Source organism: Gobius niger (genome assembly GCF_951799975.1).
Source record: "Gobius niger genome assembly, chromosome: 24".
NCBI classification, from domain to species: Eukaryota; Metazoa; Chordata; class Actinopteri; order Gobiiformes; family Gobiidae; genus Gobius; species Gobius niger.
The window spans coordinates 7,016,301-7,043,889 of NC_136875.1; the positions used below are offsets into that span (position 1 = coordinate 7,016,301).

General features: G+C 40.7%; 1 protein-coding gene and 1 long non-coding RNA gene across 4 annotated transcripts; one reads left to right on the plus strand and one right to left on the minus strand.

Annotated features, from left to right (window-relative positions):
* Positions 1–1,275: 1,275 nt before the first annotated feature.
* LOC306982318 (cytidine deaminase-like) lies at positions 1,276–25,486 on the plus strand. 3 transcript variants are annotated; one of them, XM_079582232.1, is made up of 4 exons: positions 1,276–1,478; positions 3,677–3,788; positions 7,455–7,512; positions 25,349–25,476. In XM_079582232.1, exons 1-4 carry the CDS (start codon positions 1,286–1,288, stop codon positions 25,460–25,462), a joined length of 477 nt encoding a protein of 158 aa, XP_079438358.1. In that variant the 5' UTR covers positions 1,276–1,285; the 3' UTR covers positions 25,463–25,476. The 3 variants fall into 3 exon arrangements, with proteins under 3 accessions (XP_079438358.1, XP_079438357.1, XP_079438359.1); XM_079582231.1 differs by lacking the exon at positions 25,349–25,476 and adding an exon at positions 9,169–9,369; XM_079582233.1 differs by lacking the exons at positions 1,276–1,478; positions 3,677–3,788; positions 7,455–7,512 and adding exons at positions 16,983–17,145; positions 19,474–19,585; positions 22,612–22,669 and having other exon boundaries at positions 25,349–25,486.
* LOC306982335 lies at positions 9,193–25,611 on the minus strand. The gene is made up of 2 exons (XR_013794188.1): positions 25,473–25,611; positions 9,193–9,303 (listed from the first exon to the last, which is right to left on the minus strand). It is a non-coding gene; the product is annotated as an uncharacterized lncRNA (long non-coding RNA).
* Positions 25,612–27,589: the final 1,978 nt, after the last annotated feature.

Consider the following 27,589-nt stretch of genomic DNA (forward strand, 5'->3'; position numbering starts at 1 on the left):
GCCCGCAAGATGAGCTAACGTGGCCCTTTGTGGGGCATGAATTCCTGAGTATGTCAAAAAAATAAAAATAAAGGCGTCTTTAGCTCATTCCAGTGTGGAGTTATGGATTCCATACAGGGGTGGAGTAACCAATGCTCACTCCAGCCACTAGGGGGCAGCTTAAATTTAAAAAAAGGAAACAATTCCACACGAGTCCAGCAGAGAAAGCTGAATAATAAGAGATCAGGATATAGACAGCATATTATAGCCATATGGTAAATGGTCAGTCTGCCCCAGTGCGGCTGTGGCTACAATAGAAACATACTGTTAGCTCAAAGATCTCCTTCAGAAGCGCGTCCCGGTCAGACCCAAAACCACTGTTCCCGTCTTCGGCGAACATGTCGGCTGTGGGACAGTTATTAACTGACTGTAAAGTGCGCCTTCGCCTGCGTGCTTTGACATAAAGCAGTCCTCAAGTCAATTCAGCAAAAATATTGGCTTTAACGATTGTTCAGCAAAAAGCGCCTGAACAATTGTTTTGGAATCCTCCGGAATCCTGCTCTCTGAGTAAACGACTTGTGACCGTGTGACATTTACATCATAGTGTCAAACAGGAAGTGCCCGATAACACACCCCCTGAGCGTCTGGACAGAAGTTCTTTTTGGCCCGAGGCTGTGAAGAAGGGACTCCTCTCTTACCTCCTCTGGACACCGCCTGTTCAGTTTTCTATAACGATAATGTCTCGAAAATGCGCATTCGGCTGCGAGAGCTACAGGACTTTATTCAACCTTCCTATAGTTGGACTTTCTCTCCGGGATTCAACGTCACTCAAATATCATATGTTTGTCACTTCACTGATGGGTGAACCTCGGCAGAATCAAAGTGGATTAACTCTTATAACCAGCGCGAGTCCCACAATGTAAACAACCGATTCGAGAGGCCAGAGGCAGAGCGGTAAGTCAATCAAAAAAAGCCATTTATGAAGCTGTGTTTCATATGTCAACTCCTGCCTCGGGAGAGAGGTGGACCGGCTGGGCGTCCTGGTGCAGCCGTGTTTCAAAAAGTTCTTTTTCCATGTGTTTCACCTGAAAAAAGAAGGGAATTAATACTACTACAAATACTGTTTCGACTGCCACTGTCAGTCATGAAACATTCCTTTCTTTCAAAACTCCTGAGCTGAAGACAGTTCACTGTGCCGTCACCGCATGCTCCGATTGGCCCATGTCTCGGCTGTGGTCCCGCCCTCTCCCGGTTAAAAGGCCCCATTGCAAAGGCCCGTAGACAGAGCTCACCGACGGCTGCACTGATGACACACAGCATGGAGCGAGCGAGCGGCCTGAAGACGGCGTCGGGCGGTCACAAGGAGCGAGCTTTGCCGGATGACCAGCTGAAGAAGCTGATCCTCGAGGCCAACGCCGTGAAGGCCAAGGCCCACTGTCCCTACAGCAAGTTCAGGGTGGGCTCGGCGCTGCTGACCACGGACAACCTAATATTCACAGGTGAACGTCACATTTATGTTTAACTACAATTGTTTAGCCTCAACCTCCAACAAGCTTTTTACTTTTGAACAACGTTGTAAATGTTAGTATACTGTGTCTGGGCTCTCTCAGACCCTCCACCAGGGCCTCAGTTAGCGGAGACTGTGTGCTCCCAAAGCTCAGAAAAGTACCACAATGCACCTTTAAAGAGGCTAGATGCAAGTTGGCCATTTTATACTCACTCCTGCCACCTCAGGTCTTACGTGTAACTGCACCTTCTATATTAAGCTCGTGCATGACGGCACTTCTGACCCGAATTAACACCTTTTTGAGTGACAGGATTTTAGAGGCAGTTGTGGTGAACAGGTCTGGGCTCATTCTGCACATGAGGACATGGCTGGAACATGTAGGGGGAGGAAAATACATACAGCAAAATACTGGTACCGGGTCGCCAAAATCTTGCTCTTTTAATGCACAGACGAGGACACCCAAAGGCACTCCCTCCAAATGTACAATGAAGAACAGGTTGAGCAGGAGGTGGGCTGGTGCTCGAAGGGCGCCCCCTTTTGGCAACAGCTTCCCAAATCTTGCTTCTTTTGACGCATAGACCAGGACACACGGAAATGTACTCACATTTCACATAAGAAGGAAACCATATGTTTATATATGCACGTACTGTCCATGTACAGGTGTATATAAATATAGCAATGATGGTTCTATGTGGGGCAGCATCAGACGGCAGCAATAACCTGTCACCATTCCATTCCATACTTAAGAATGTACTATAAGACCTGATTCTGTAGCAAAGACTATGTAAACTTATTTCCTATGTTTGATTATGGTCAGGTATCTATATCCTAACCCATGTGTTGATTATGTTTATGTATATCTTAAATGTACCATAATGAGCTGGTCCCAGAGAACAAACCGGAATGTAAAAGAACGGCAGCTGTAAAGTTTGTAAATACGTTTAAAGGGGTCGGCATTTCTTTTCTAACAACATGGAACTTGAAATAGCTCAAATAAACTAAACAAAATTTAAAAATAAAACTAAAAAAAGCTTCATTTTTAAACTCCGTACAGTCCCTTTAAGGTAATAATAACTGCCATTCACGTGTCAATGCAAAAAACAAAACAAAACAAAAAACACAACTAAAAGTATGCAGTTTGAGAAATGCTGAAATGAGTTGGGGGAGTACTCGGCCACTCACCCAAATGTAAACAAAGTCAGGTCCTCGGCGCTCATGACATGTGCCAGAAATGAGACAGTCAAGTTTGACGACCTCAGGGGCATGCGTGGGACACAGGGTGACGACACACCCACGTCAACAATGTTAAAGGAACAGGCCACCGTTTTTTACATACTGAGATATGTTCTTACCTTAGCTTTGACGAGTTCTTTAGGACCTGTCTGGTCTTCACCCGTGCCTTCAGTCACGTAAACACAGCGGTAAGGTAAGAACATATCTCAGTATGTAAAAACGGTGGCCTGTTCCTTTAAAGGTGCGGCCTCACTGCCCTGTTAATTACTATAATACTATAATACCATAATGAGAATAATAGACTTACATTTGTATTGTGCTGTCCACGCCCGATGAGTCACGGATGGAACTTACTGTTCTGATCTGAGGTCGCAGCAGTTGGTCAGGTCTAGCTTCAGCGACGCTGTGTGCCCAAAGAATGAGACCAACAGATGACCTGAATAATCCCCCCAACAAACCTTAAAGAGGGGGTGTTATTCTTTTTTCAATCACATAGCACCAGTCTATATCACACTACAATGATGAGCAAACCTTCTGTTGGTCTGTAAATGCAGTAAATTAGAATAACTGCCCTTGTATAAAATTGCTCTCTCAAAATGGCTGTAGTGAATGTCTTGAAATAGGCCTCTGTCTCTTTAAGAACCTCTGACCCTTTCAGACACGCCCCCTCCACTCGCTGGAGCAGTGGTTGGTTACTCGGCTGGTGACGAAAGCTCGGAGGCGTCTCCAGGAGGTGGGGGCGTTCCTAGGAGGACTCAGGCAAAGCTGGCCCTAAAATGGCCGCCATCAGAGTTTTTACAGATTACTCAGAAATATGTGAATGTGCCAAGGCAACACTTCAGCCATGTTTTTAATGAGGGAGTGACATAATAACATGATGTAAAGCTTGAAAAAGTCAATTTTGCATAATACGGAGTCTCGGAAGTGAAGATTATGTTCATTTGTGTCTCCACGCAGGTTGCAACGTGGAGAATGCGTGTTATAACTTGGGCCAGTGCGCTGAGAGGAACGCCATCGCCAAGGCCGTGTCCGAGGGCAGTAAGTCCTTCAAGGCCATCGTCGTCTCCAGGTAACTGCTCAACAACTCTGATTACAGCAGGGGTCACCAACGTGGTGCCCGCGGGCACCCAGGGGCCCTTTGGGGCATGTCCAGTAGCCCTTAGGACTTTTTCTAAAGTGTAAAACACTTCATTTTCTTGAATCTAATTCTTAAAATTACAGTTATTTTGGTTCTTGTGACTCGGTATGAGTTTAAAATAAAGCTATTTTAAGATAATATGGGGTCAATGTCCTATAAGTGAACAGTGTACGTTTAAGTCTTTAGGATTTGTTTTTAACTGGTAGCCCTTGAACAACTTAATTCTCTTAAAGTAGCCCTCAGCTGAAATAAGGTTGGTGACCCCTGGATTACAGCAATGGCCGTTACCACAATAAAAAAAATATTGTCCCTGTCCCTTGTTGAACAAACAAACAAATGAAAGTTTTAATTTCATAAAATAACCCAAATAGTAGGCTAGTACATGTCAACACATTCTAAATTACACAAAATAATCCCAACAATACAACTGTAAAACATGAAATAAATACCGTCGTATATCCGTCTTTGCCAGCAGAGGGCGCACTATCACGGTGGATTCGCTTTTCACATCTGTCTCGGCTCCGGGTCTGCAGCTAAACATTATTGATACTCTCTGGCTCACGACTTAGAGTAGCCCTTGTTCACCCCCTAGTGGCGGGTCTAAACTGTACAACATACAATATTATCACATATTGTTACATCCTTTCTCTCTTGGAAAAAGGAAACTTTCTACACATTTGCAAAGATTAAATACAAATAGAAATGTACTTTTTTTTTCTCTCTCTTAAACATTACCCAAAATAAAGCAATAGCTTAAACATCTCAAAACACTTTCCTTTTTTCTTTTTATTCCCCAACGTCCCCGAAAAGCCTGTTTAACTAGTAAAGTCCTTGTAGCGCTGAGGCTGATGGACAGCTCTACCACGTCTGGTTATGTTCGGCATATCGCTCTGAGTTTGAGGGTTCAGCTGGACTAGTGCAGTGTCTGTTTGGGTATCTGGGGTGTGAACAGTCTCTACGAGCGCGTCTGAGGTGTCACTGTGTACGGTTCCTCCTGAGAGCTGCACTCGTATCCACTTCAGTCTCATAGGATCTGGACAGAGAGCGTGAGATAAGGGTCTTGTCCAGAATCGTTGGCTTGTGCCTTGCTGTTACTTTGTGGGTTACAGTGTTAATTTCGTTGGCTAAAACATTTAGTCTTAATTTTAGTCAAAGTGATATTTTTGTCACTAAAATTGGACTAAAACTAAATTAAAAGTTTCTCATGAGACTAAAACTATGACTAAAATGTCCAGATATTTTAGTCGACTAAAATAAGACTAAATAAAAGTGAAAAGGAGAGACTAAAATCATCCAAACTTCTGCTGACAGTCTGAAAAAGCCTCAGGTCATTTAAATTCACTGTCAAATGAACAGGTCTGAGCTTTGTTCATGTGGAGCAGCTCCATGAAGTCGAGGACCATGATTAAATATGATTATAATGAACATTATCAATGCAAAGTCGACTAAATTAGTCTTAATTTTAGTCGATTAAATTGACATGCAAATTTAGTCGACTAAAAAGTTTTTTTTTGACTAAATCTTGACGAAGTCAAAAGACGAAGACTAAAACTAAAATAAAATATGTTATCAAAATTAACACTGGTGGGTTACCTGGGGATGAGGTTCTGTGGTCAAACTCCCACAGTTGGCTGAATCGGAGACGGGCACATGGTTCAGTTTTTTTCAACTATTTAAAATAACGCCCATTTTACATCTTTTCTTATTCCACAGAGTCTCTTTGGTTTAACATGATGTAAAAACAAATTGTTTTACTTTTTGTTGCAACCTTTGGAAAAATGGACCGCGAAATCAGGCATTTTAGCCCAAAACAATCACGGAACATATATTCATATTTCAATATTTGCTAAAGTAATGGTGGAGTAAAGTGAGAAAGTTCCGTTTTTTACCCCTCTTTGTTTTCCCCTGGCTGCTTTGAACATAGCCATATACGGACAATTCCAAAGATGCCGTCTCTATAGATACAGACAGCATCACAAGAATCGCCCATATTTGGTCATGTTTGAAAACAGTTAAGGGGGAAAACAATTGAGAAAAATCTAAACTGTCTCTAATTATTCAAAAACTACTTTAACAAATGCTGAATTATGAATATAGTTTTCTCAAGTTTCTCTCAATATACAAAGACATGGAGTGGAGCAAAGTGGTTCAACAGCCCATAAATACATAAATAATGAAGAATGCTAACTTGATGCTATATGTTAGCATCGTGCTAATGCTAAATATCCACATGGACCCGATTTAGACTTGACTTTATTTGTATGTGATAAATGCGTCTATATTTTGCCAGAAAATGGCAAAAAAGAACAAAAAAATTACAAAATAACATGATGCTACATGTTAGCAGCGTGCTAATACTAACGCTAGCTTGCGCTTGCTATGACTGCCGTTTTTTTCGCTTCTACTCAGGGGCGGACTGGCCAAATGTCCATTCTGGAAGAGCACAGAAGGGCCACTGGCTCTAGGGCCACCAGTCCCGCCTCAACCGAGCTTTACCCAAATCCATCCATCCATCCATCCATCCATTTTCTACCACTTGTCCGTTTCCGGGTCGTGGGGGCAGCCGTCTGAGCTGCCCAAATCACATTGCACCAGCCCCTATGGCTCCTCCTGCAGGTGTTTACCCAAATCTAAAAGCTAAAAGAAAAGCATCAAAATAGCGAGAAAAAGAGGATGAAAAGTCAACAAAAACATGAGAAAAACGCAACAAAAAATGATAGAAAAAGTCATTAATAAAACAACAAAAATATGGCAAAAATGTGGCGACGTGACAAAAAGCTTCCATCAGTTTTGTAGGTCTTAGCTTTCATATGAGGCGTTACATTTTTGATCTCCAGTCGAGAAGCTTTTAGATTTGGGTAAAGCCCAGTATAAAAAAACATGAATCTAAAAGGAATTCCGTGGAGTATGGTGTGCCACAAGGTTCAATTTTGGGACCATTATTATTTATTATTTATATTAATGATTTTGCTTCTGTTTCTACGACCACCTTTCCAGTTCTTTTTGTTGATGACACCGATCAAAAAAATAATAATAAAAAGCCGAACTGGGGAAAATGCACTCGTTAATGTTAAGGCGGGGGGTAAGAGGTTAAAATATGTATTTGTGGAAGTGTCACAATTACGCTAATTTGGGCCAGGCTGGTCAGAGTCCAGGGCTGTTTTTCAGTCCCAGTCCGCCCCTGCTTCTACTGAACAATCTGCTGTGAATAAACATCCATATGGACCTGATTTAGACCAGACTTTATTTGTATGTGATAAATAAGTTTATATTTCACCAGAAAATGGCTAAAAACAGTGAAAAATTGTGTTCCCCAAAAGACTCTGTTTTCCCCCTTGGCGAGGCCACGCCCCCTATGGCGCAATGCCGTCTGTGTCTATCTATGTTGTATTGTGGACTAATTCTGAAAGTGAGTCTTTTCTCTTCAGTAAATGCAAGTGTTTTGTTTTTTGTTTTGTGAAAAGGATGCAATTTAGCTATTTAGCACATTTGCACTAATTCAAATCTAAAAAGTGCCCAAGGACAACAACAGACGGCACCAGGTTTAGCAATAATATTGTTTTTCTGTCTCTAATACGAGTATTGTTTTGTTGACAGCGATCTGAGTGAGCAGTACATCTCTCCCTGCGGGGGCTGTCGTCAGTTCATGAGAGAGGTATGTTTGTTTTAGCGTCCGGTCAAGTTTAGTCACATGATGAACTGTTTGCAATTCCATGAGTCGCAATCAGTGATACAAAAGTGCTCAGATTGTCCATAAGAAAGCATCGATATGGGCTTTCTATCAAAATCTATCAACAACAGAGGGGCAAAAACACTTCCCTGGGGCAAACCCATGAACTATCAGCCAATGCATTTCTGACCAACACCAATCACTCACTCACGCCTCATTCATACACCAGGTCTTAATTACATGAGTGGCTTAAAGGTCAATATTTTTCCCTCACTAAAAAATCTGTCAGACCTTACTTAGTCAGAAGTGGTTCTCGTCTCCAATGAGATGTCACCGCTTTACTTCTACTACTACTTTCAAACATGAGGCTGAAACACAGTGAGACCTCCTCCAAATGCTATATTTGATGCATCATCCATATCTCACACATCACAGAAACCTTGCTATTTAGGCCTGCAGCTAAAATGCGTACTTTGGTTAGCAAAGCGGCTAACCCAGACCAGTTTATTATTAACATCACTGAACGTATAAGGCACACATCTATGACACCGTATGCTATTATTATGTGTTTGTTTCCTGGTATTTACGCCATTTCTGTGGGTCCTCTATCAGTGACATGTTAAAAATCTAGTGGTCAGTAGATGTGTGTCCGACTCCAAAAATGATTTAGCTTTAAAGAGCAACTAAGGCCAACTTTTTTTCTGCTGATAAACTGTATATCGGATGATTTACATGTATATCTGAGTATTCACAAGTCGGAATGTGTAGCTTTAAAATGTCATGGTGTCTTTTCCCAACCTCACCTGCAGATAACTGGCAGTGGGGGGCATCCATGTGCTGGACAAACATTGTCCAGCAGCAAAGGCCAAAGTTTGAGATGAGTGAACTGGCAATAAACAGCGCCATAAGTAGACAATATTTACAGTAAGACATTTACTGTGGTTCGCAACCGTTTTCAAGGCCCAGAGGCTCTACTGAAAATTATTTTAGATGTGAGGACAGGCACTAATAATAAACTCTCTCATACATTGCATTAAATTTCAAAAACGTTGGTCGCAGGGTGGCACGGCAGTTAACAAGTCAGCTAGAGCTTTCTACGAAATAATTCACAATCTATATAATAGTCAATTAAGAATACGATATAAAAACTACACACAGTTAAGCAGTTTGTAATGCATTGGTAAATATGGCATCATTTATTAAACATTTGCACAGTTTTACCGTTGTCAAAGTGAAACTAAACTCGTGACTTTTCCCACATTCAAAGTCCTTCAGGCTGTTGCGTGGGAGGAAGCACTGGAGCACATACAGCGTTAGTTAGATAAATATAGAACGTTTATCAGCATAAAAAGGTTTGGTGCTTAGTTCCACTTACAGCATTTACAAGCACCTAAACAGTGGCCATATAGTGCGGACCATTCCTGTGTCCTGTGAAGGTGCTCCAGAGTAAGGAGTGGTCAAATTTAGGAAAAGGGTTTGGGCGAGTATCTTACAGGGTCATAATCATGGTCTGAGCAGTGACTCTGCTGCAGTGACGCTGGCAGGACATGTAGACAATAGGTAATAGGTGGATCATGGGTTTTTGGGTGTGGGTTTTTTAGTATAACCTGTTTGTTTTTTGTTTTGGTTGTTTTCCTGTAGTTTGGCTTGGACTGGGAGGTCTTCCTGACTAAAACAGACGGCTCTTACCTGCGGATGACACTCGCAGAGCTGCTGCCGGTTTCCTTCTGTCCTGAGGATATGGCCAGAAAGTGACACTGCAAACTGGCAATTGACCTCCATGTTGGATCCTTCAGAGGAGAACTGTGAACACAGTATATCAACAATAATACTTAACAAATAATTGTATTGTGTCAATTTAAAATGTATTAAATGTGTTAGTATTATATGAGTGGGGAAAAAAATGACTTTGAGTATTAATTAAAAAAATGCTAAATGCTTTCATCAAAAACAAACCTGTTTCGTTTCTCTCTTGAACGTTTCTGTAATCACAGTCATGCAGAGGGTCTGTGATGTGACAGGTACAGATGGCATCTCTGGACAAATGGTCTTGTTCCTGCCAAAGGGAAAACAAAGATCGAAAAAACTAAACTTTCTCCTATTACTCCAAAAACTACTTAAACAAACACAGAATTCTGAATATATTTTCTGCTAAATAAAAATACAATGACACGGAGAGACGCAAAGTGGTTCAACAGCTCATAAATGCATAAATAACAGAGGATGCTAAACTTGATGCTAGCTTCATGCTATGCTAAAGATAGCATAAGTGCCGGCTTTTTGTATCCACTGAAATATTTTCTGTGGAAAAATATATCCTTATGGACCAGATTTTGACTTGTGTGTGATAAATTTGTTTATAGTCCGCTAGAAAATGGCTAAAAAGCATAGTTGCGATTTCTATGTGAAGTAGGGATGGGCAGATCGAAACCAAAGTATCGATATATCGATACCAAACGGCTACTTTTTAAGTATCGATATTTGGCAAAAAGTATCGATACTAATTTGCATATGTAAAAGGAAGGCGGGGCAGCGATTATCAACACAAAAGGATGATTTATTTCTTTGTTCTGAGCCAAAACAGTCCAGAACAGCAAAGGATTGAACTGAGCCAGTCAAATCATTCTGGTTTAGGTTCTGTTTGTCATTTAAATATTAATGTTGTTTATGCATTTAATTTCACATTAACATTGTTTAATTAACCAGTTAAAGTAATATACTTTTAATGGACCAATTAATTATATAAAATAAACCAGTTTTAGAAATGTATATTGATTGAAATACATTCACCCATTTGAAATGACACCGGTATCGGTATTGACAAAAAAGACCCCAAAAGTATCGGTATCGTATCGATTCCGAAAAATGTGGTATCGCCCATCCCTAATGTGAAGCTTCCTCAGCTAGGCCACGCCCCCTCTTTTTTTCAAAGCACTTAAATGTGCCTTGCCCATATAAGAAAAGTCCCTACATCGCCCCTAAAAAAAATGTGTCAAAAACAAAATAAAAGGGCAAAGCACATGACTATGATCTAGTGGGTAGGTTTATTAGCCTGGCATCCTGGAGACTAAGCAGGGTCTGGTTAGCGAGACGAGGGCCCTCAACCTTTACATGCGCCGAGAGTTGGAGGCTTCTGGCTTGGGGTAAGTGCTTGTTGCTCCCGTTTGGGTTTGTGGATTTACGCCGAGACTGATTCCAACTTGCGCGTCATTCCAAGATACGGCGATGGTGATAGTGTCTCATAATCGTATTAAATTCTAAGCCAAAAACAAGTACGTTTTACATGACTGAGCACATCAGGAGCTGCATGATGGATCAGAGGGGGTTTGGCACCGCCCCACATGACCATCAGAATCTATTGAAAGTGTGGGAGGGCACTCAGAAGGGGGGGTTTGGTGTCCTCCCCCAATAATTTTTTTTTACAATTCAGATATGATATCCTGCAATCTGGTGCATTTTAGATCATAAATAATCATTGTAGCTGGTCTATTTACTGGTGTTAAAGAATTATATTTCTGGGCCCCTTTCAAATTGGGGCCTCTCAGCATCTCTGGATCTGCATCTCTTCTCTGTCTGTATAACCTTTGTCTCTCTGCTGCACTTATCTTTGCCATTTTCTATCTGTAAAAATCATTAAAAAAAAATAATAATTCACATCACAACATATTTACAATAAACAATAAAAATGTTAACAAATAATTTCTGCTAGTTTTATGATCAAATATTTGATATGAAAATGTGAAGTGTCATATTACGTCACTCTGTTACACCATTAGTGTAACAGAGTGACCGTAACACCAATGACAATTTTCTTCAAAAGCCTAATTTTACAAAATGATGTCCATGCTATATTAAAGCTAAAATGATGTAGCTTAACATTAGCATCCTATATTTCGATGAATATGATGAAAAATCATGAACTAAACAAAATTTCCTACAAAACAATGTGATACCAATGACGCACAAAAATGACCCACAGTAAAATCTGACACTCTAATGATGATGTTTTCACTTTTAGAATTCAAAAAGACACTCACCAATAAGTTGTGCTGAAAGACTCCTACTAGTACTTGACCTTTGACCCTGGTAGCACTTTATTACATACTTTTATACTTTCACAATAATGGTGTGTGTAGAAAATAACACCAATGACACAAAATCAAGGGACAGACATTCTTAATACAATATTTATATATTTTAAAATAATATTTTTTTTTCAATCAGCATATTTTATAAGGCCAGCATTCATACATATTTTTGTGGTTTTATTTTTATTTTTTTTATCTTAAATGAAATTGCTTTTATGCTCCATTGAAGCATGAACCCAAGGGCGAGGGACATGGTGTTTTAAGCAACTACCTGAAATTTAAAGTTAAATAACTAAATGAAGGATCAGAACTGTAGACCGGAAACATAATCATCTGATGAAGAAATGTTCAATTATATAGATTATGCAAAGATATGTGGAGGTTCTATTAAATGTTGTTATTTTATGAGCTATACACATCTGGGGACATGATTTGGCCGATAATTTGATAATGGCCCAAAGACTCGTTCAGACACAGATCGTTCACGACCGACACATCACTAGAGCCGCCGACAGAGCGTGAGAGTTGGCCGCCCTGCTGTGGGTTCGGGGCTTCGTGCTCAAGGCAAGTCGCTCGTTGTTTCGCCTTGTCTTTCTGGCCCGGGCCGAGGCTGATCCAGATCCCGCCCCTCTCTTGATTCTGAGCCGCAGCTGGGACGAGCCGCTGATCCCACACCGGTTCCCCCCCCTCCTCCTGCTGCCTGCACGTGTATGTAGGTAAGGCCCAAAGTGTTAATCCAAGTTTGTGCTTTTAAGATACTATTACTCGTGTCTCCATTGTAGGCTCGAGAACTTATATCAGGATATAAGTATATTATATTGGGAGTGTATCGCCGGGGTCCATAAACAGGCTCCAAAGTAAAACACGTTTTTCATTGGGAAAAATACATTGAGGACTTTTTTTTTTTTCCAATAAATCAATAATAATAGGACTGCAGCCTCAGGGTTAGCCTCCCGGTCAGACCCAAAACCACTGTTCCCGTCTTCGGCGAACATGTCGGATGCGGTTATTAACTGACTGTAAAGTGCTCCTTCGCCTGCCCTGTTTGTCACTTCACTGATGGATGAACCTCGGCAGAATCAAAGTGGATTAACTCTGATAACCAGCGCGAGTCCCACAATATAAACAACCGATTCGAGAGGCCAGAGGCAGAGCGGTAAGTCAATCAAAACGCGTGTTAGCCATTTATGAAGCTGTGTTTCATATGTCAACCCTCTGCCTCAGGAGAGAGGTGGACCGGCTGGGCGTCCTGGTGCAGCTACGACAACCTGGAGCTGAACGCCCAGAAGACAGCGGAGATGATCATGGACTTCAGGAAAGACAGCCACACCGTCCCCCCTCGCCCTGGCAGGCTCTCCCACCCCCATCTCCATTGTGGACTCCTTCACCATCACCCAGGACCTGAAATAGGAGCCAACCTCACCTCCTCCATCACCGTGTGGTTCCCCGGCGCTACAGACCGGCACAAGCACCAACTGCAGCGCATTGTGCTGCTACTGAGAAGGTTGTGAGCTCCCATCTCTCCAGACCTGTTCACTTCCAGGACCCGGAGGTGTGTGGATCGGATCACAGCTGACCCTTCTCACCCTGGATACGGACTATTCACCCCTTTCCCCTCAGGCAGGAGGCTACGGTCCATACAGACCCACACCTCCCGCCACATGAGCAGTTTTTCCCCTCTGCCATCAAACTCATGAACAAAAAAACAAGTCTCGATAGCCTAGTTACAGACTCTGCACTTGCACTGGAGTGTCCACACTTAGATCCACTGCTATCACCCTATCACTTAATCACTTCATTGTTTTATATCACTTTATATCCATTTATACGCCTACACATCGGTAAATACAATCCCGCTGTTGTTCAATGTCAAATTGTTGTTGTCTTAACATATGTCAATTTTCATTTTATCTTATTTATTTAATCTTCTTAATGCATGCCCCATAGCCTTATAGTTGAACATTGTTTAGCATATTTTTATCCTAATTCTGTGTTATATGTCGCACGTTTGCACCGAGAAAGAATCCTAGTTTGTGAACCTGTTCTCAAACCATGGCAATGAAACTTATTCTGGTCCTGGTAACTGCATTGTGAAACATAAAATATATATTGGCAGTGCAGGTGTTGCAGGCGCTGGTGACAGACGGACATAGGAGCTGCACGTAGCACATTCAGCTGCACGAGGCTGCGCTGATTCTATCTTTAATAAAACCAGATGAACTGGAGTCCAAAGGATTTCTATGGTGACTTTCTATCAAGAGTTTTATTTTCTATGAGTGCGTGAGCTTATTGGCTCAGGCCAAAGATCAATCGAAAAAAATGTGGTCGTTTATAAATTATTTACTCGCCTATTTCTCTGCAGCCCGGTAGCAAATGCATCACAGCCTGGCACCGGTCCCCGGCCCGGTGGTTGACGAGCACTGCTTTAAGATAAACACTGCCGTGTCCTTGGGCAAGACACTGCCCAGTGAGTATCGACACACGTATCAAGCACAGAGAGCAACACCTCGGCCAAGCTGTGTCATGAACGTATAATTTATGGAAAAGTCACGTGAACAGCACTTTCACTGTGTCATTTTGTGTCATGTATAGTCACACGTCGTGCAGCAGGGCGCGCCAGTTGAACACTTGGCTCATTTTGTCATTTGGGATTTATACATCGGGGCCAGTCTCGTGGGTGCTGCTGCGTTCGAGCACATGCTCCGGACCGAGGCAAATCTGCCCTGATAACAAATTCAATAGATAGCAAGTAAAGCACAAGAGCCATCTGTTTTCTTCTCTATCAGGTCCATATTGAAGTGTAACGCAAACACATAGATATAGGCTAGTACATAATTTAGTTGTTATAACCTGTGTGTACGGTTTGTTGGTCAGATGATGGTCTGTTATTGTTTAGTCATTTGACTTGAAATACACTGGTAAACAAAAGCAACTGCGTTCCAAATTATTATGCAAAGATTTTCTAAATTGTCAACTCAAATGAGAGTCAGCATAGTTTTCAAGTCTTTAACTGGTCGAGGATCCTTTAAATGTGGTGGAAAAAATCTCCCAGTGACAAAAATGAATATAGTAAAAACCTCAAAATCTACTGTTCCAAATTATTATGCAACTCATCGTTTCAATACATTTTAAAGCTTGTAATTAACTGAAAATGGTCATTTGTTGTATTTGTAGCATTAGGAGGTCATATTTACTGAAATCAAAAGCTATTTCAATCAAAAAAATATGAATAGGTCAAGTTATATTTTACCATAGGAGCCCTTGTGTGATAGCAGCTTAAAAATTCTTAAATCCATTAAATTTGTGAGTTTTTTGACAGTTTCTGCTTGGATTTCTTTGCAGGATGTCAGAATAGCCTCCTAGAGCTGCTGTTTGGATGAAAACTGCCTCCCACCTCATAGACGTTTTTTTTTGTTGAGGCTCCAAAGGTTCTCAATAGGGTTGAAGTCAGGGGAGGAGGGGGTCCACATCATGAGTTTCTCTCCTTTTATGTCCATAGTAGCCACTGATGCAGAGGTTTTCTTTGCAGTATGACATGGTGCGTTGTCATGATGAAGAGGATTTTGTTTTGTAGCATAGAAGACAGTTGTCAGTCAGAAACTCCACTATTTTTCAAAGGTCATTTTCACACCTTCAGGGAGCCTAAAAGGGCCTAAAGGGGCCGACCAGCTCTCTCCCCATGATTCTGGCCCAAAACATGACTCCGCCCCCTCCTTACTGACGTCACAGCCTTGTTGGGACATTGTGGCCATTCACCAACTATCCACTACTCCATTGATTTGACCATCCAGGGCTACACGGCCTCATCAGTGAACAAGACTGTTTGAAAATGAGTCCTCAAGTATTTCTGAGCCACTGCAGCCGTTTCTGTTCATCAGCTTCAATGAACAGTTTAGGGGAGGCCCGGATAGAAGGTTTATGCACAACTGCAGCCTCTGGAGGGTCCTACACCTTGATGTTTGGGAGACTCCAGAGGCACCAGAAGCTTCAAATACATGTCTGCTGCTTTGTAGCATCTGTTCTCTTAATCTGATGTGTTTGTCTGGCAGAAACCGTCCATATTGTGCCATTATCTGCACAAACCCGAGTGTGTCTGAATCATCCACAAATCTCTTACCAGTACGATGATTATGCTTAATCTTTCATGAAATATCGAAGGTTTTCATACCTAGACCAAGGCATTCAACTATTTCACGCTTTTCATCAACAGAGAGATCCTTTTTCTTTCCCATATTGCTTGAAAATGATGATCTGCTTAATAAAGTGGAACATCTTTTTTGAGTAGTTTTCCCTTAACTGGGCTTAACCTGAAAACTAACCTGAAAACTAAACTAATCATCTCTGAGATTAATGTCAGTGATTCATAGAGCCCTGAGACATGATACCATCCATGAGTTTTATTAATTTTTTGCTTTTTTTTTTTACCTTTTTGACACAAAAATACAATTTGCATAATAATTTGGAACACAGTGATGCCACAAGCACAATCCTTTATTAAACCTTGGTCAGTGACTTCTCATTAATTCTTGTTCATTGTTTTTATTGTCATTATTCGGAGCAGTTTTCCTCTTTCTAAACGATGACTCTCAGCTAATAAACATCTCAATCCTGATGATTTGGTTCACATTTCTGAACGAGAATAAATGAGCTCAGTTAGTGTTGAGTTCTCTTTTCTCAGGCTCATTGCTGTAATGCTTTTGTTACCACTCGATGGCACCTATACAATGACGCCTACCAACACTGTGTGTGATACAGTGTGACACGATTTTGAAAGTGTAGCATCGGCCCATCACTACATTGGAGTGTGAATGGGTGACTGGTTCCTTACGATCAGGCACTTTGGGCCTAATGGAGGTAGAAGAGCACTATATAAGTTGAAACCATTCACCATTTACTTGTTTCTCATTTTGCAAACTAGCAGTGGTTTTCTGGTCCAATCAGGACAGCAGTAAATTGATCATTTACTTTAAAATTTTGCTCCCACTCTCTCCTTGCTTTGCTATCTTACAGACTGTCACTTTAAACAAACAATATTTTAAAAGCCAAAAGCCAGGCAAAGCTTTTCTTTAGTAATGGTGAATTCATTCAAAATATAGGCACTTTAGATTATTTGTTTTCAAAACCTTCATGTGCTTCACCTGAAAAAATAAGGGAATTAATACTGCAATACTATTACGACTGCCACAGTCATATACCGACTGCCATGACTGTTCAATCAGTCACGAAACATTCCTTTCTTTCAAAACTCCTGAGCTGAAGACAGTTCACTGTGCCGTCACCGCATGCTCCGATTGGCCCATGTCTCGGCTGTGGTCCCGCCCTCTCCCGGTTTAAAGGCCCATTGCAAAGGCCCGTAGACAGAGCTCACCGACGGCTGCACTGACACACAGCATGGAGCGAGCTTTGGCGGATGACCAGCTGAAGAAGCTGATCGACGAGGCCAAGGCCGTGATGGCCAAGGCCCACTGTCCCTACAGCAAGTTCAGGGTGGGCTCGGCGCTGCTGACCACGGACAACAGAATATTCACAGGTGAACGTCACATTTATGCTTAACTACAATTATTTAGCCTCAACCTCTTTACCCCCACCTGAACTGAGCACGTTTTCTCCAGTTTGGCTCGACTATATCTACTATACTAAATCTAAAGGCTTCTCGAAAAGGTTTGTTGAAATAGCGACAGGGACGAGAAGAAAGCAAGGATACCGCAACAAAAAAGCGTCAAAAATAAAAAATGTGTAGCAAAAATGTAACAAAAACTCAACAAAAAACAACAAAAATGAGATGAGTCCTTACCAGGGGCGGACTGGCCATATGTCCATTCTGGAAGAGCACAGAAGGGCCACTGGCTCTAGGGCCACTGGCACTGGCCTCTCAATTTACCTTACCCTTATTCTGGGCGCAACCGAGCTTTACCCAAATCTAAAAGCTTAAAAGAAAAGCATCCAAAAACAAGAATGTGCAGGAAGAGCAACAAAAAAGTGACAAAAACGTGACAAAAACACAACAAGATGTGATGAAAACGTGACGACAAAGCAATGAAAAAAGCAATGAAAAAAAATAACTTGACAAAAAAAGAAAAACAAGAGACGAAAACACAACGAAAAAGTGACAAAAAAGTGACGAAAACACGGCAAAGAGCCACAAAAAAGTAATGAAAAAGCAGCAAAAAGCAACAACAATGTGACAAAAAGCTACCATGACTTTTCTAGATTTTAGCTTTCAAATGAGGCGTTATGGTGTTGCTCTCCAGTCAAGAAGCCTTTGGATTTGGGTAAAGCCGAACTGGAGAAAATGCTCTCGGTTAAGGCGGGGGGTAAGAGGTGAACATGTGTATTTGTGGAAGTGTCGCATTTACGCTAATTTGGGCCGGGCTGACCAGAGTCCAGGGCTGGTTTTGAGTCCCAGTCCGACCCTGGTCCTTACAGAAAACTGACCGCATTATGGAGCCACCCTGAAAATAAAGGCGCCATCCTAGCCACCTAAACAGCAGTTTTAATTTCGTCGACCAAAATATTTTTAGTTAAAGTGATATTTTTAATGACTAAAATTGGACTAAAACTAAATCAAAAGTTTTTCATGAGACTAAAACTATGAATAAAATGTCCAGATATTTTAGTCGACCTTGGTTAAATATGACTAAATTTGTCTTAAATTTAGTCGACTAAAATTAAAGATATTTTTTTGACTAAATCTCGACTAGGATTGAATTACATTTTACGTCAAAAGACTAAAACTAAATTAACCTCTTGACTGGAAACACATTGTTAGACAGGAGAAAGTAACTGAGCTGCTGATACACTACTTTCTCTAGGACTTTTCCTAAGAATGGCAGTTTTAATATGGGCCGGTAGTTGTTCAGTACCTTTTTCCAGTCTCGAGTGAGATGTTAATGGAATAGGCCACCGTTTTTTACATACTGAGATATGTTCTTACCTCAGCTTTGACGAGTTCTTTAGGACCTGTCTGATCTTCACCCGTGCCTTCAGTCACGTAAACGCAGCGCAGACGGCGTTAGCATTTAGCCTCTCCCTCTCTCCTCTATAGCTCCAAAAAAGGTCAAGATAGAAGCTACCAAGCTCTTCCACGTTTTCCCTATTTAAATATGGTTACGTGAAGTGTTCCACTACAAAGTATAATTACACAAAATTAAACAATGTGGATTTTCTAAGCTGAAAAAAGGGGGGACTATATTGTAAGGCGTAATAATACCAGGAGTAATTTGGCATCCGCGAAGAAATCTTCACTTTACTGCGCAGTAATCTTCACTTTACTGTGCGGATGCCAAACTACTCCTGGTATTATTAGGCCTTACAAAATAGTTCCCCCTTTTATCCGCTTAGAAAATCCACATTGTTTAATTTTGTGTAATTAGCTTCTATCTTGACCAGTTTTGGAGCTATAGAGGAGAGGGGGAGAGGCTAAATGCTAACGCCGTCTGCGCTGTGTTTACGTGACTGAAGGCACGGGGGAAGATCAGACAGGTCCTAAAGAACTCGTCAAAGCTAAGGTAAGAACATATCTCAGTATGTAAAAACGGTGGCCTATTCCTTTAACTAATTGAGCAAGGTCTGGCAACAAGCTGGTCAGCATTTCAGTGCTCAGATTGGCGTCACTACCAAACGATTTGCACCGATAAGCAAGCAGCTGATAGTTTAGAACATTCCACGGTATGTTATTACAACAGCAACTCAACTATGGTAGAGCGTAAACAAACACTACCTAATGATCAGCTCGACTTGGACAATAGTGTTTATTTGGAGTGTCCGCAAAGCGCTGCATGAAATGATGATTATCTAAACAGTGATGCACATGTGAGTCTCGGAAGTGAAGATTATATTCCTTTGTGTCTCCACGCAGGTTGCAACGTGGAGAATGCGTGTTATAACTTGGGCCAGTGCGCTGAGAGGAACGCCATGGCCAAGGCAGTGTCCGAGGGCAGTAAGTCCTTCAAGGCCATCGTCATCTGCAGGTAACTGCTCAACAACTCTGGGTTTTGGTCTTTGGTTTAGTCTTGGTTCAGCCCGCGTTTGGCTTTGTTTTTTTCCCCCTGGTTTTGTCCTACAACTCTGGTTTATGTGTATAGTTCTGGTTCAATCCTGGAAGATCTGGTTTGGTCTTAGCTTAGTCCTGGTCAGTGGGAAGATATTTTAGTTAGGGGGCGCTGAGGGACAAAATTTACCCCCAAAATACTTTTTCTGTGCACAAATCCTATTTATTAACCTCTTAACTCCCGCCTGAACCGAGAGCATTTTCTCCAGTTCAGCTTTACCCAAATCCTGTAGGCCAGTGTAACGCCTCGTTTGAAAGACCTACAAAACTAAATTGATCTTTTTCCTCACATCAGATTTTTTTTCATCACTTTTTTTGTTGGGCAGTCGTCTCACTTATGTCAAATTTTCGTGACTTTTTTGTAACTTTTTCGTCAAATTATTCGCATTTTTTTTGTCAAATTCTTATCACTTTTTCGTCCATTTTTTCTCCATTTTTCTTCAATTTTTTTCTAACTTTTTTGTCAAATTTTTGTCAATTTTTGTCATTTTTTGTAAAAAAAATTCTCACTTTTTCGTCAATGTTTTCTCACTTTTTTCACATTTTCAGCCTTGTTTTCGTCTCAGTTTTGTTGCTATTTTCTCACCTTTTTTCCAGAAGCTTTTGGACTGGGGTAAAGCTGGAGAAAATGTGCTCGGTTCAGGTGGGAGTTAAGGGGTTAATATTGCCTGCAGTTCACAAACTATCCACCAGGGGGGGGCTGCAGCGCCCTCAGCACCCTGGGTTCCCACGGCCTTGGTCCTGGTTTAGTTCAATGTTAAAACTCGGTTTACCCCAGGAGAGTCATCCTCTCCTGCTTTTTGTATCTGTTCAAATGCAGGAGCGTCTGGAATTCACAAACAGCCGATCAAATCTCAAAGGTTTTTACATCGGTCCAATCACAGGACCATGTTGTCACAAAAGGAACCGAATTAACCACAAATAAAATATTTCCTTTAATACTTTAACCTCTTAACTCCCGCCTGAACCGAGAGGATCTTTTTCCTCACGTCATCAGATTTTTTTTCCATCATTTTTTTGGGGGTTATTCAACGCTTTTTTGTAACTTTTTTGTCATTTTTTGTCACATTTTTGTCATTTTTTCATCAAATTTATGTCATTTTTTTGTCACATTTTGTCACATTTTTTCGTACATTTTTGGTCAATTTCTTGTGACATTTTTGCCACTTTTTCCATCAATTTTTGCCAATGTTTTCTCACTTTTTTGTCACATTTCCATCATTGTTCCAGTTTTGGGACATAGTACATAGGAGCTAGGATCAGGACATAGGAGCGAGGATCAGGACATATCTGCACACAGACTAGGGTTTAGGGCTAGTTTAGTCCTGGTTCATGGGTTTAGTCCTGCAGTACCTAACGCAGTCCTCATATCAGTTGTGGCTTAACCCTATTTTACTCCTGGTTTAGTCCCGATTTAAGGAAACTCCGGTTTGATGTAACTTTATGAGTCACATATTCGAGAAAAGGACAAAGTTTCATCACATCCTCTCATAAATGTGGTCACTGTTTTGTCAGACGCTCGAGCTTGTACTGAAAGGTTATCTATCTAAGGAAGTAGCAAGATGTAGATGTCAGTATGATGGAAATATACTCAAAAACATGAATAATAGCTTAATATAAAGACACAGTGACAGTATGCACAGGAGAAACAACACCTTCATTGCAAGAAGCCACAATGCAAATCACCAAGGTCTTCAATCTGTCCGACATTTGCATATTTTTTGCTAACACACATCCTATGGCTTAAAGCACTACTAGGGAACTTTTGCTCATTAGCATAGATGCAGACGGCATCTCGTCACAGAAGGGGGCGTGGCTTCGCCGAGGGGGAAAATAGAATCTTTAGAGAAACACAATTTTCCACTCTTTTTAGTCATTTTCTGGTGGAATATCAACTTATTTATCACATACAAATAAAGTCCAGTTAAAATCGGGTCCATATGGATATTTTCTCACAGCAGATTGTTCAGTAGAAGTGAAAAAATGGCAGTTGTAGCAAGCGCTAGCTAACCGTTAGCATTAGCCCGATGCTACATGTAGCATCAAGTTAGCATTCTCCGTTATTCATGTATTTACGGGCTGTTGAACCACTTTGCTCCTCCCCATGTCTTTTTATCATTATTTAGTAGAAACTAGGTTCATATTTCAGCATTTGTTACAGTAGTTTTTGAATAATTAGAGAAAATATACATTTTTTCAAAATTGTTTTCCCCCTTAACTGTTTTCAAAAATGACCATATATGGGCGATTCCAGACGATAAAACAGAGGGACGTCGTTGGAAGGTTACATTTTTCTGGACACTTCACATTGCATTACTACAATCTAAAAACAGTTCATCGACCATAGATAGAGATGGCTCTACATAGAAGGGGGCGTGGCTTCGCCGAGGGGGAAAATAGAATAATTTGGGAAACAACATTTTTCACCCTTTTTAGCCATTTTCTGGTGGAATATGAACTTATTTATCACATACAAATAAAGTCAAGTTTTAATCGGGTCCATGTGGATGTTTTCTCACAGCAGATTGTTCAGTAGAAGTGAAAAAACGGCCGTCGTAGCTGGCGCTAGCTAGCCGTTAGCATTAGCACGATGCTAACATGAAGCATCATGTTAGCATTCTCCGTTATATATGTATTTATGGGCTGTTGAACCACTTTGCTACTCTCCATGTCATTGTATCTTTATTTAGTAGAAAACTACATCAATAATTTAGGGTTTGTTAAAGTAGTTTTTGAATAATTAGAGAAAGTTTAGCTTTCTCTTCAAATTGTTAGCTAAAAAGCTATGAATAAAAAAAGGAAAGGATGCAAAGGATGCAATTTAGCTATTCAGCAGATTTGCACTGATTCAAATCAAAAAAGTGCCCAAGGACAAAAACAGACAGTAACAGGTTTAACAATAATATTGTTGTTCTGTCTCTAATACGAGTATTGTTTTGTTGACAGCGATATGAAGGACCAGTTCATCTCTCCCTGCGGGGGCTGCCGTCAGTTCATGAGAGAGGTATGTTTGTTTTAGCGTCCAGTCCAAAGGTTCGTCAGCTTGACCCATATCTGTGTTTGAATAAGAGGCCACAACATGTCTGTCCAATACAAACCAGGTGGAACACACGAGTCTGAGCACTACAGATGTCAAGTTTAGTCACATGATGAACTGTTTGCATTCCATGAGTCGCAATCAGTGAAGAAAGCATCGATATGGGCTTTCTATCAAAATCTATAAACAACAGAGGGGCAAAAACACTTCCCTGGGGCAAACCCATGAAACTCTCTGCCAATGCATTTCTGACCAACACCAATCACTCACTCACGCCTCATTCATACACCAGGTCTTAATTACATGAGTGGCTTAAAGGTCAATATTTTTCCCTCACTAAAAAATCTGTCAGACCTTACTTTGTCAGAAGTGGTTCTCGTCTCCAATGAGATGTCACCGCTTTACTTTGTCGTCAAACATGAGGCCGAAACACAGTGCGACCTCTTCCGAATGCTATATTTGATGCATCATACATATCTCACACATCACAGAAACCTTGCTATTTAGGCCTGCAGCTACAAATGCGTACTTTGGTTAGCAAAGCGGCTAACCCAGACCAGTTTATTATTAACATCACTGAACGTATAAGGCACACATCTATGACACCGTATGCTATGTTTGTTTCCTGGCATTTACACCATGTCTGTGGGTCCTCTATCAGTGACATGTTAAAAGTCTAGTCAGTGGATGTGTGTCCGACTCCAAAAATGCAGAAAACTTTACAGAATATGATTTCGCCCCCAACCCCACCTGCAGATAACTGGCAGAGTGTGTAAACATTGTCCAGCAGCAAAGGCCAAAGTTTGAGATGAGTTAACTGGCAATACACAGTGCCATAACTAGACAATATTTACAGTTAGACATTTACTGTGGTTCTATGGCCAAAAAATAAAATCTCGTTTTTTTTATTCAGTTTGGACGATTATGATTTTAATAGATTTTATTTAAAATAAAGTTTAAAAAGTCTCCTGCTCTTTCATATGAGAAAAAAACCCGCTCAGAGTCCTGCTCATTAATCTTTCATAATGTAGCTACAATCAGGCCCATTAAGATAACACAACCCTTTATTCAAAAACTGTTATTTTTGTTTTAGATATTCCTTGTCTGCTCTCAAAAGTAAAACCTCTTAATAAGCCATGGAGTTTTCAAAAGTGTCATGCCTCTGCTGTGATTGACCAATGCCCGCTGGCTGCTCTGCTTCATAACCACGACACTAGAGACCGCCATTGCTGTTGTACCTCCATAGAGCCGCTAGTCTCCCATTAGAAATCACACGCTAAAAACAACAGCTAGATATTGGTCCTGCTATAACGGTGGTTTAGCTACAATTAAAGGGACCAGGCTGATTTTCGTAACATTTTAGAAATTTCGTACTTAAAGGGATATTTCAGGATTTTTTAGAGTAATTTTAACCATTTTGCATTTAAAATACTTTATATTTGAGCAGCATCAGCTTCGTGTTTGTATAAGCTACGCAGCGGCGGAGTGATCTGCTAGAAAATAGTCTCTCAAAATGTGATCAATCATGTGATGCAAGGTCAGTTATATTCTAAAAATGATTCTATCGACACAGACATTTACATTATAAGTGATTTGCCTCAGGTGCTCTGTGGAGCGGGTCAGACTGTTTTTAATGCAGGCTAGCGGATATCATAGAAATGCGCTAGCCTTGCACTAGCCTAGCGCTACATAACTCTTCAAATATAAGAACTACCTGAATAGCAAAAAAAGAAAATCTCCAGAAATCAGCAACACTCTGGATAACTCGGAAATGAGGCCCTATGTCAAAAATCCTGAAATATCCCTTTAATGATGGTCGGACAGTTACCATGTGAGCAGCGCGAGCTACACGTCACGCAAGGGCCGAGCCTACGGTTAAGATCCCGCCCTTATGCCCTTTTTAGGAACATGCTTCGTCAGAGCTGGGGAGGGGGAATCTGTAAATCCGCCCTGTTTCCCCCGTCGAACATGGTCATTACGGTAAACGGGGAGGAGAGGGGCAAAAACATTTCCCTGGGGCAAACCGATGAAACTCTTTGCCAATGCATTCATACACCAGGTCTTAATTACATGAGTGGCGAAAGTGGGAAAGAAAACTCCACCGCATACTCTTAAAACTCTTAAAACACAACACGCGGCCTTTGCGAAGCAGCAGAGGCATTAACCAAATAAAAGCTTCTTAAAAACACAACAAAAACAGACAAAAACAAACTCACCAGGGGCTAAAAGAACCCTGCATCTTATTGCAGTGAAGTGCGAGGGCTAACTGCAGTGCCACCATGACACTTACGAGTAGTCACTGAAAAGGCCAAAGTTGAACTGGGAACTAAAATACTTAATTATACAGTTTATCAGCGTAAAAAGGTTTGGTGCTTAGTTCCACTTAAAGCATTTACAAGCACCTAAACAGTGGCCGTATAGTGCAGACCATTCCTGTGTCCTGTGAAGGTGCTCCAGAGTAAGGAGTGGTCAAATTTAGGAAAAGGGTTTGGGCGAGTATCTTACAGGGTCATAATCATGGTCTGAGCAGTGACTCTGCTGCAGCGACACTGGCAGGACATGTAGACAAAAGGTAATAGGTGGATCATGGGTTTTTGGGTGTGGTTTTTTTAGTATAACCTGTTTGTTTTGATTGTTGTCCCGTAGTTTGGCACAGACTGGGACGTCTACATGACTAAAGCAGACGGCTCTGTCAAGCGGATGACAGTCGCTGAGCTGCTGCCGGTTTCCTTCGGTCCTGAGGATCTGGACAGAAAGTGACGCTGCAAACTGGCTTTTGACCTCCATGTTGGATTCCTCAGAGGAGAACTGTGAACACAGTATATCAACAATAATACTTGGGCCATATTTATATTTAAATTAGATTTTATTTTATTTTTTCATGTAAATTTAAAATGTATTGTATGAATGGAAAAATTAAATCGACTTTGAGCATTAATAAAAAAAATGTTTTGTGATATTTTCATCAAAAACAAACCTGTTTCGTTTCCTTCTTGAACCTTTAATCACAGTCATGCAGAGGGTCTGTGATGTGACAGGTACAGATGGCATCTCTGGACTCGCCCACAAATGGTCTTGTTCCAACCAAAGAGAAAACAAAGATGGAAAAAAATAAATGTTCTCCTATTACTCCAAAAAAAAAACTACTTAAACACAGAAATTATGAATGTATTTTCTAGTAAATAAAACTTCAAAGACACGGAGAGAAGCAAAGTGGTGCAACAGCTCATAAATGCATAAATAGCAGAATGCTAACCCTTGATGTTAGCTTCATGCTATGCTAAAGATAGCATAAGAGCCGGCTTTTTGTATCCACTGAAATATTTTATGTGGAAAAAAATCATCCTTCTGGACCAAACTTTGTCTTGACTTTGTGTGTGACAAATTTGTTTATAGTCCGTTAGAAAATGGCGAAAAAAAGCATAGTTGCGATTTCCATGTGAAGCTTCCTCGTTTAAGCCACGCCCCCTCTTTTTTTCAAAGCACTTAAATGTGCCATGCCCATATAAGAAAAAGCCCTATATGTGTCAAAAACAAAATAAAAGGGCAAAGCACATGACTATGATCTGGGTAGGTTTATATAAGTCCTTTTTTAAGGGTTAGTGCTAGATTGTCTGCTCCGGAGGGACAGAGGTCTGCTGTGAAAACATGAGATATCATGACACAAATTAACCTCTTACCACCCGCCAAAACCCAATCCATTCTCTCCTCTATGCCATTGTCGTCACTTTTTATTTCCCTTATGTGTTTTTGTCACTTTTTTATTACTTTTTTGCTGCTCTTCTGTCACTTTTTTGCTGGGTTTTTGTCATTTTTTCTGCTGGATTTTAGTATTTTTTTTGCTGGATTTTTGTCTTTTTTTTTGCTGGATTTTTGTCATTTTTTCTGCTGGATTTTAGTATTTTTTGCTGGATTTTTGTCTTTTTTTTGCTGGATTTTTGTCTTTTTTTTTGCTGGATTTTTGTCTTTTTTTTGCTGGGTTTCTGTCTTTTTTTCTGCTGGATTTATGTCACTTTTTTTGCTGGATTTTTGTCCTTTTTGCTGGGTTTTTGTCTTTTTTCTGCTGGATTTTGGTCTTTTTTTGCTGGATTTTGGTCTTTTTTTTCTGCTAGATTTTTGTCACTTTTTTGCTGGATTTTTGTCTTATTTTGATGAATTTTTGTAATTTTTGTCGCTTCTTTCGCTCACTTTTAGCTTTTTTTTTGTCGCGTTTACGTCCTCATTTTCTTCTCGTTTTTTGCCTCTGTTTTGAAGAAGCTTTTTAGATTTGGAGAAGAGTTCAGGCAGGAGTTAAGAGGTTACGGTTAGGGCCAGGGAAATGGTTAACTTTAGGGTTAGGATTAGGATTATTCGTATTTTTAGACAAATCAACTCATAGATCTATACGAATCACAGCAGACCGTCCCCCGCGCATACGATCTAGCACTAACCTTTTTTAAGTCCCCTAAGAACTCCTTTTGAGCACTAGTCTTGTTTGAACTACTATGCTGCTAAAATAAATAAATTAATTCAATGGAAATAATAACACTATAGCCTAACTTTGCCCAGGTCTCAGGGCTAAACCTACCTTACTGTATGCAGTCCTGCGGTCAGGGCCTTTAAACTAGCATTGTTTTTCTTGATCTGGATAGCGGATTACCAAGGTCACAGGCATACGGCAATGGTATATTTCTTTAAAAAAAAAAACGACATGCATCTGGAATTAGATTTGTGATGTTTTTATTTATTTATTCAAACAAAGAAATACAAGACACAGGATTAAAACCGCACTTTTAGCCAAACGCATCCACCAGTGAGAAGACCATAGGCTTACAGTAACTTTCAACACAGCCCATTTAATCATCCAAGTCCAATTCGTGTCCACGGCACAAGTCATTCATCAGTCAT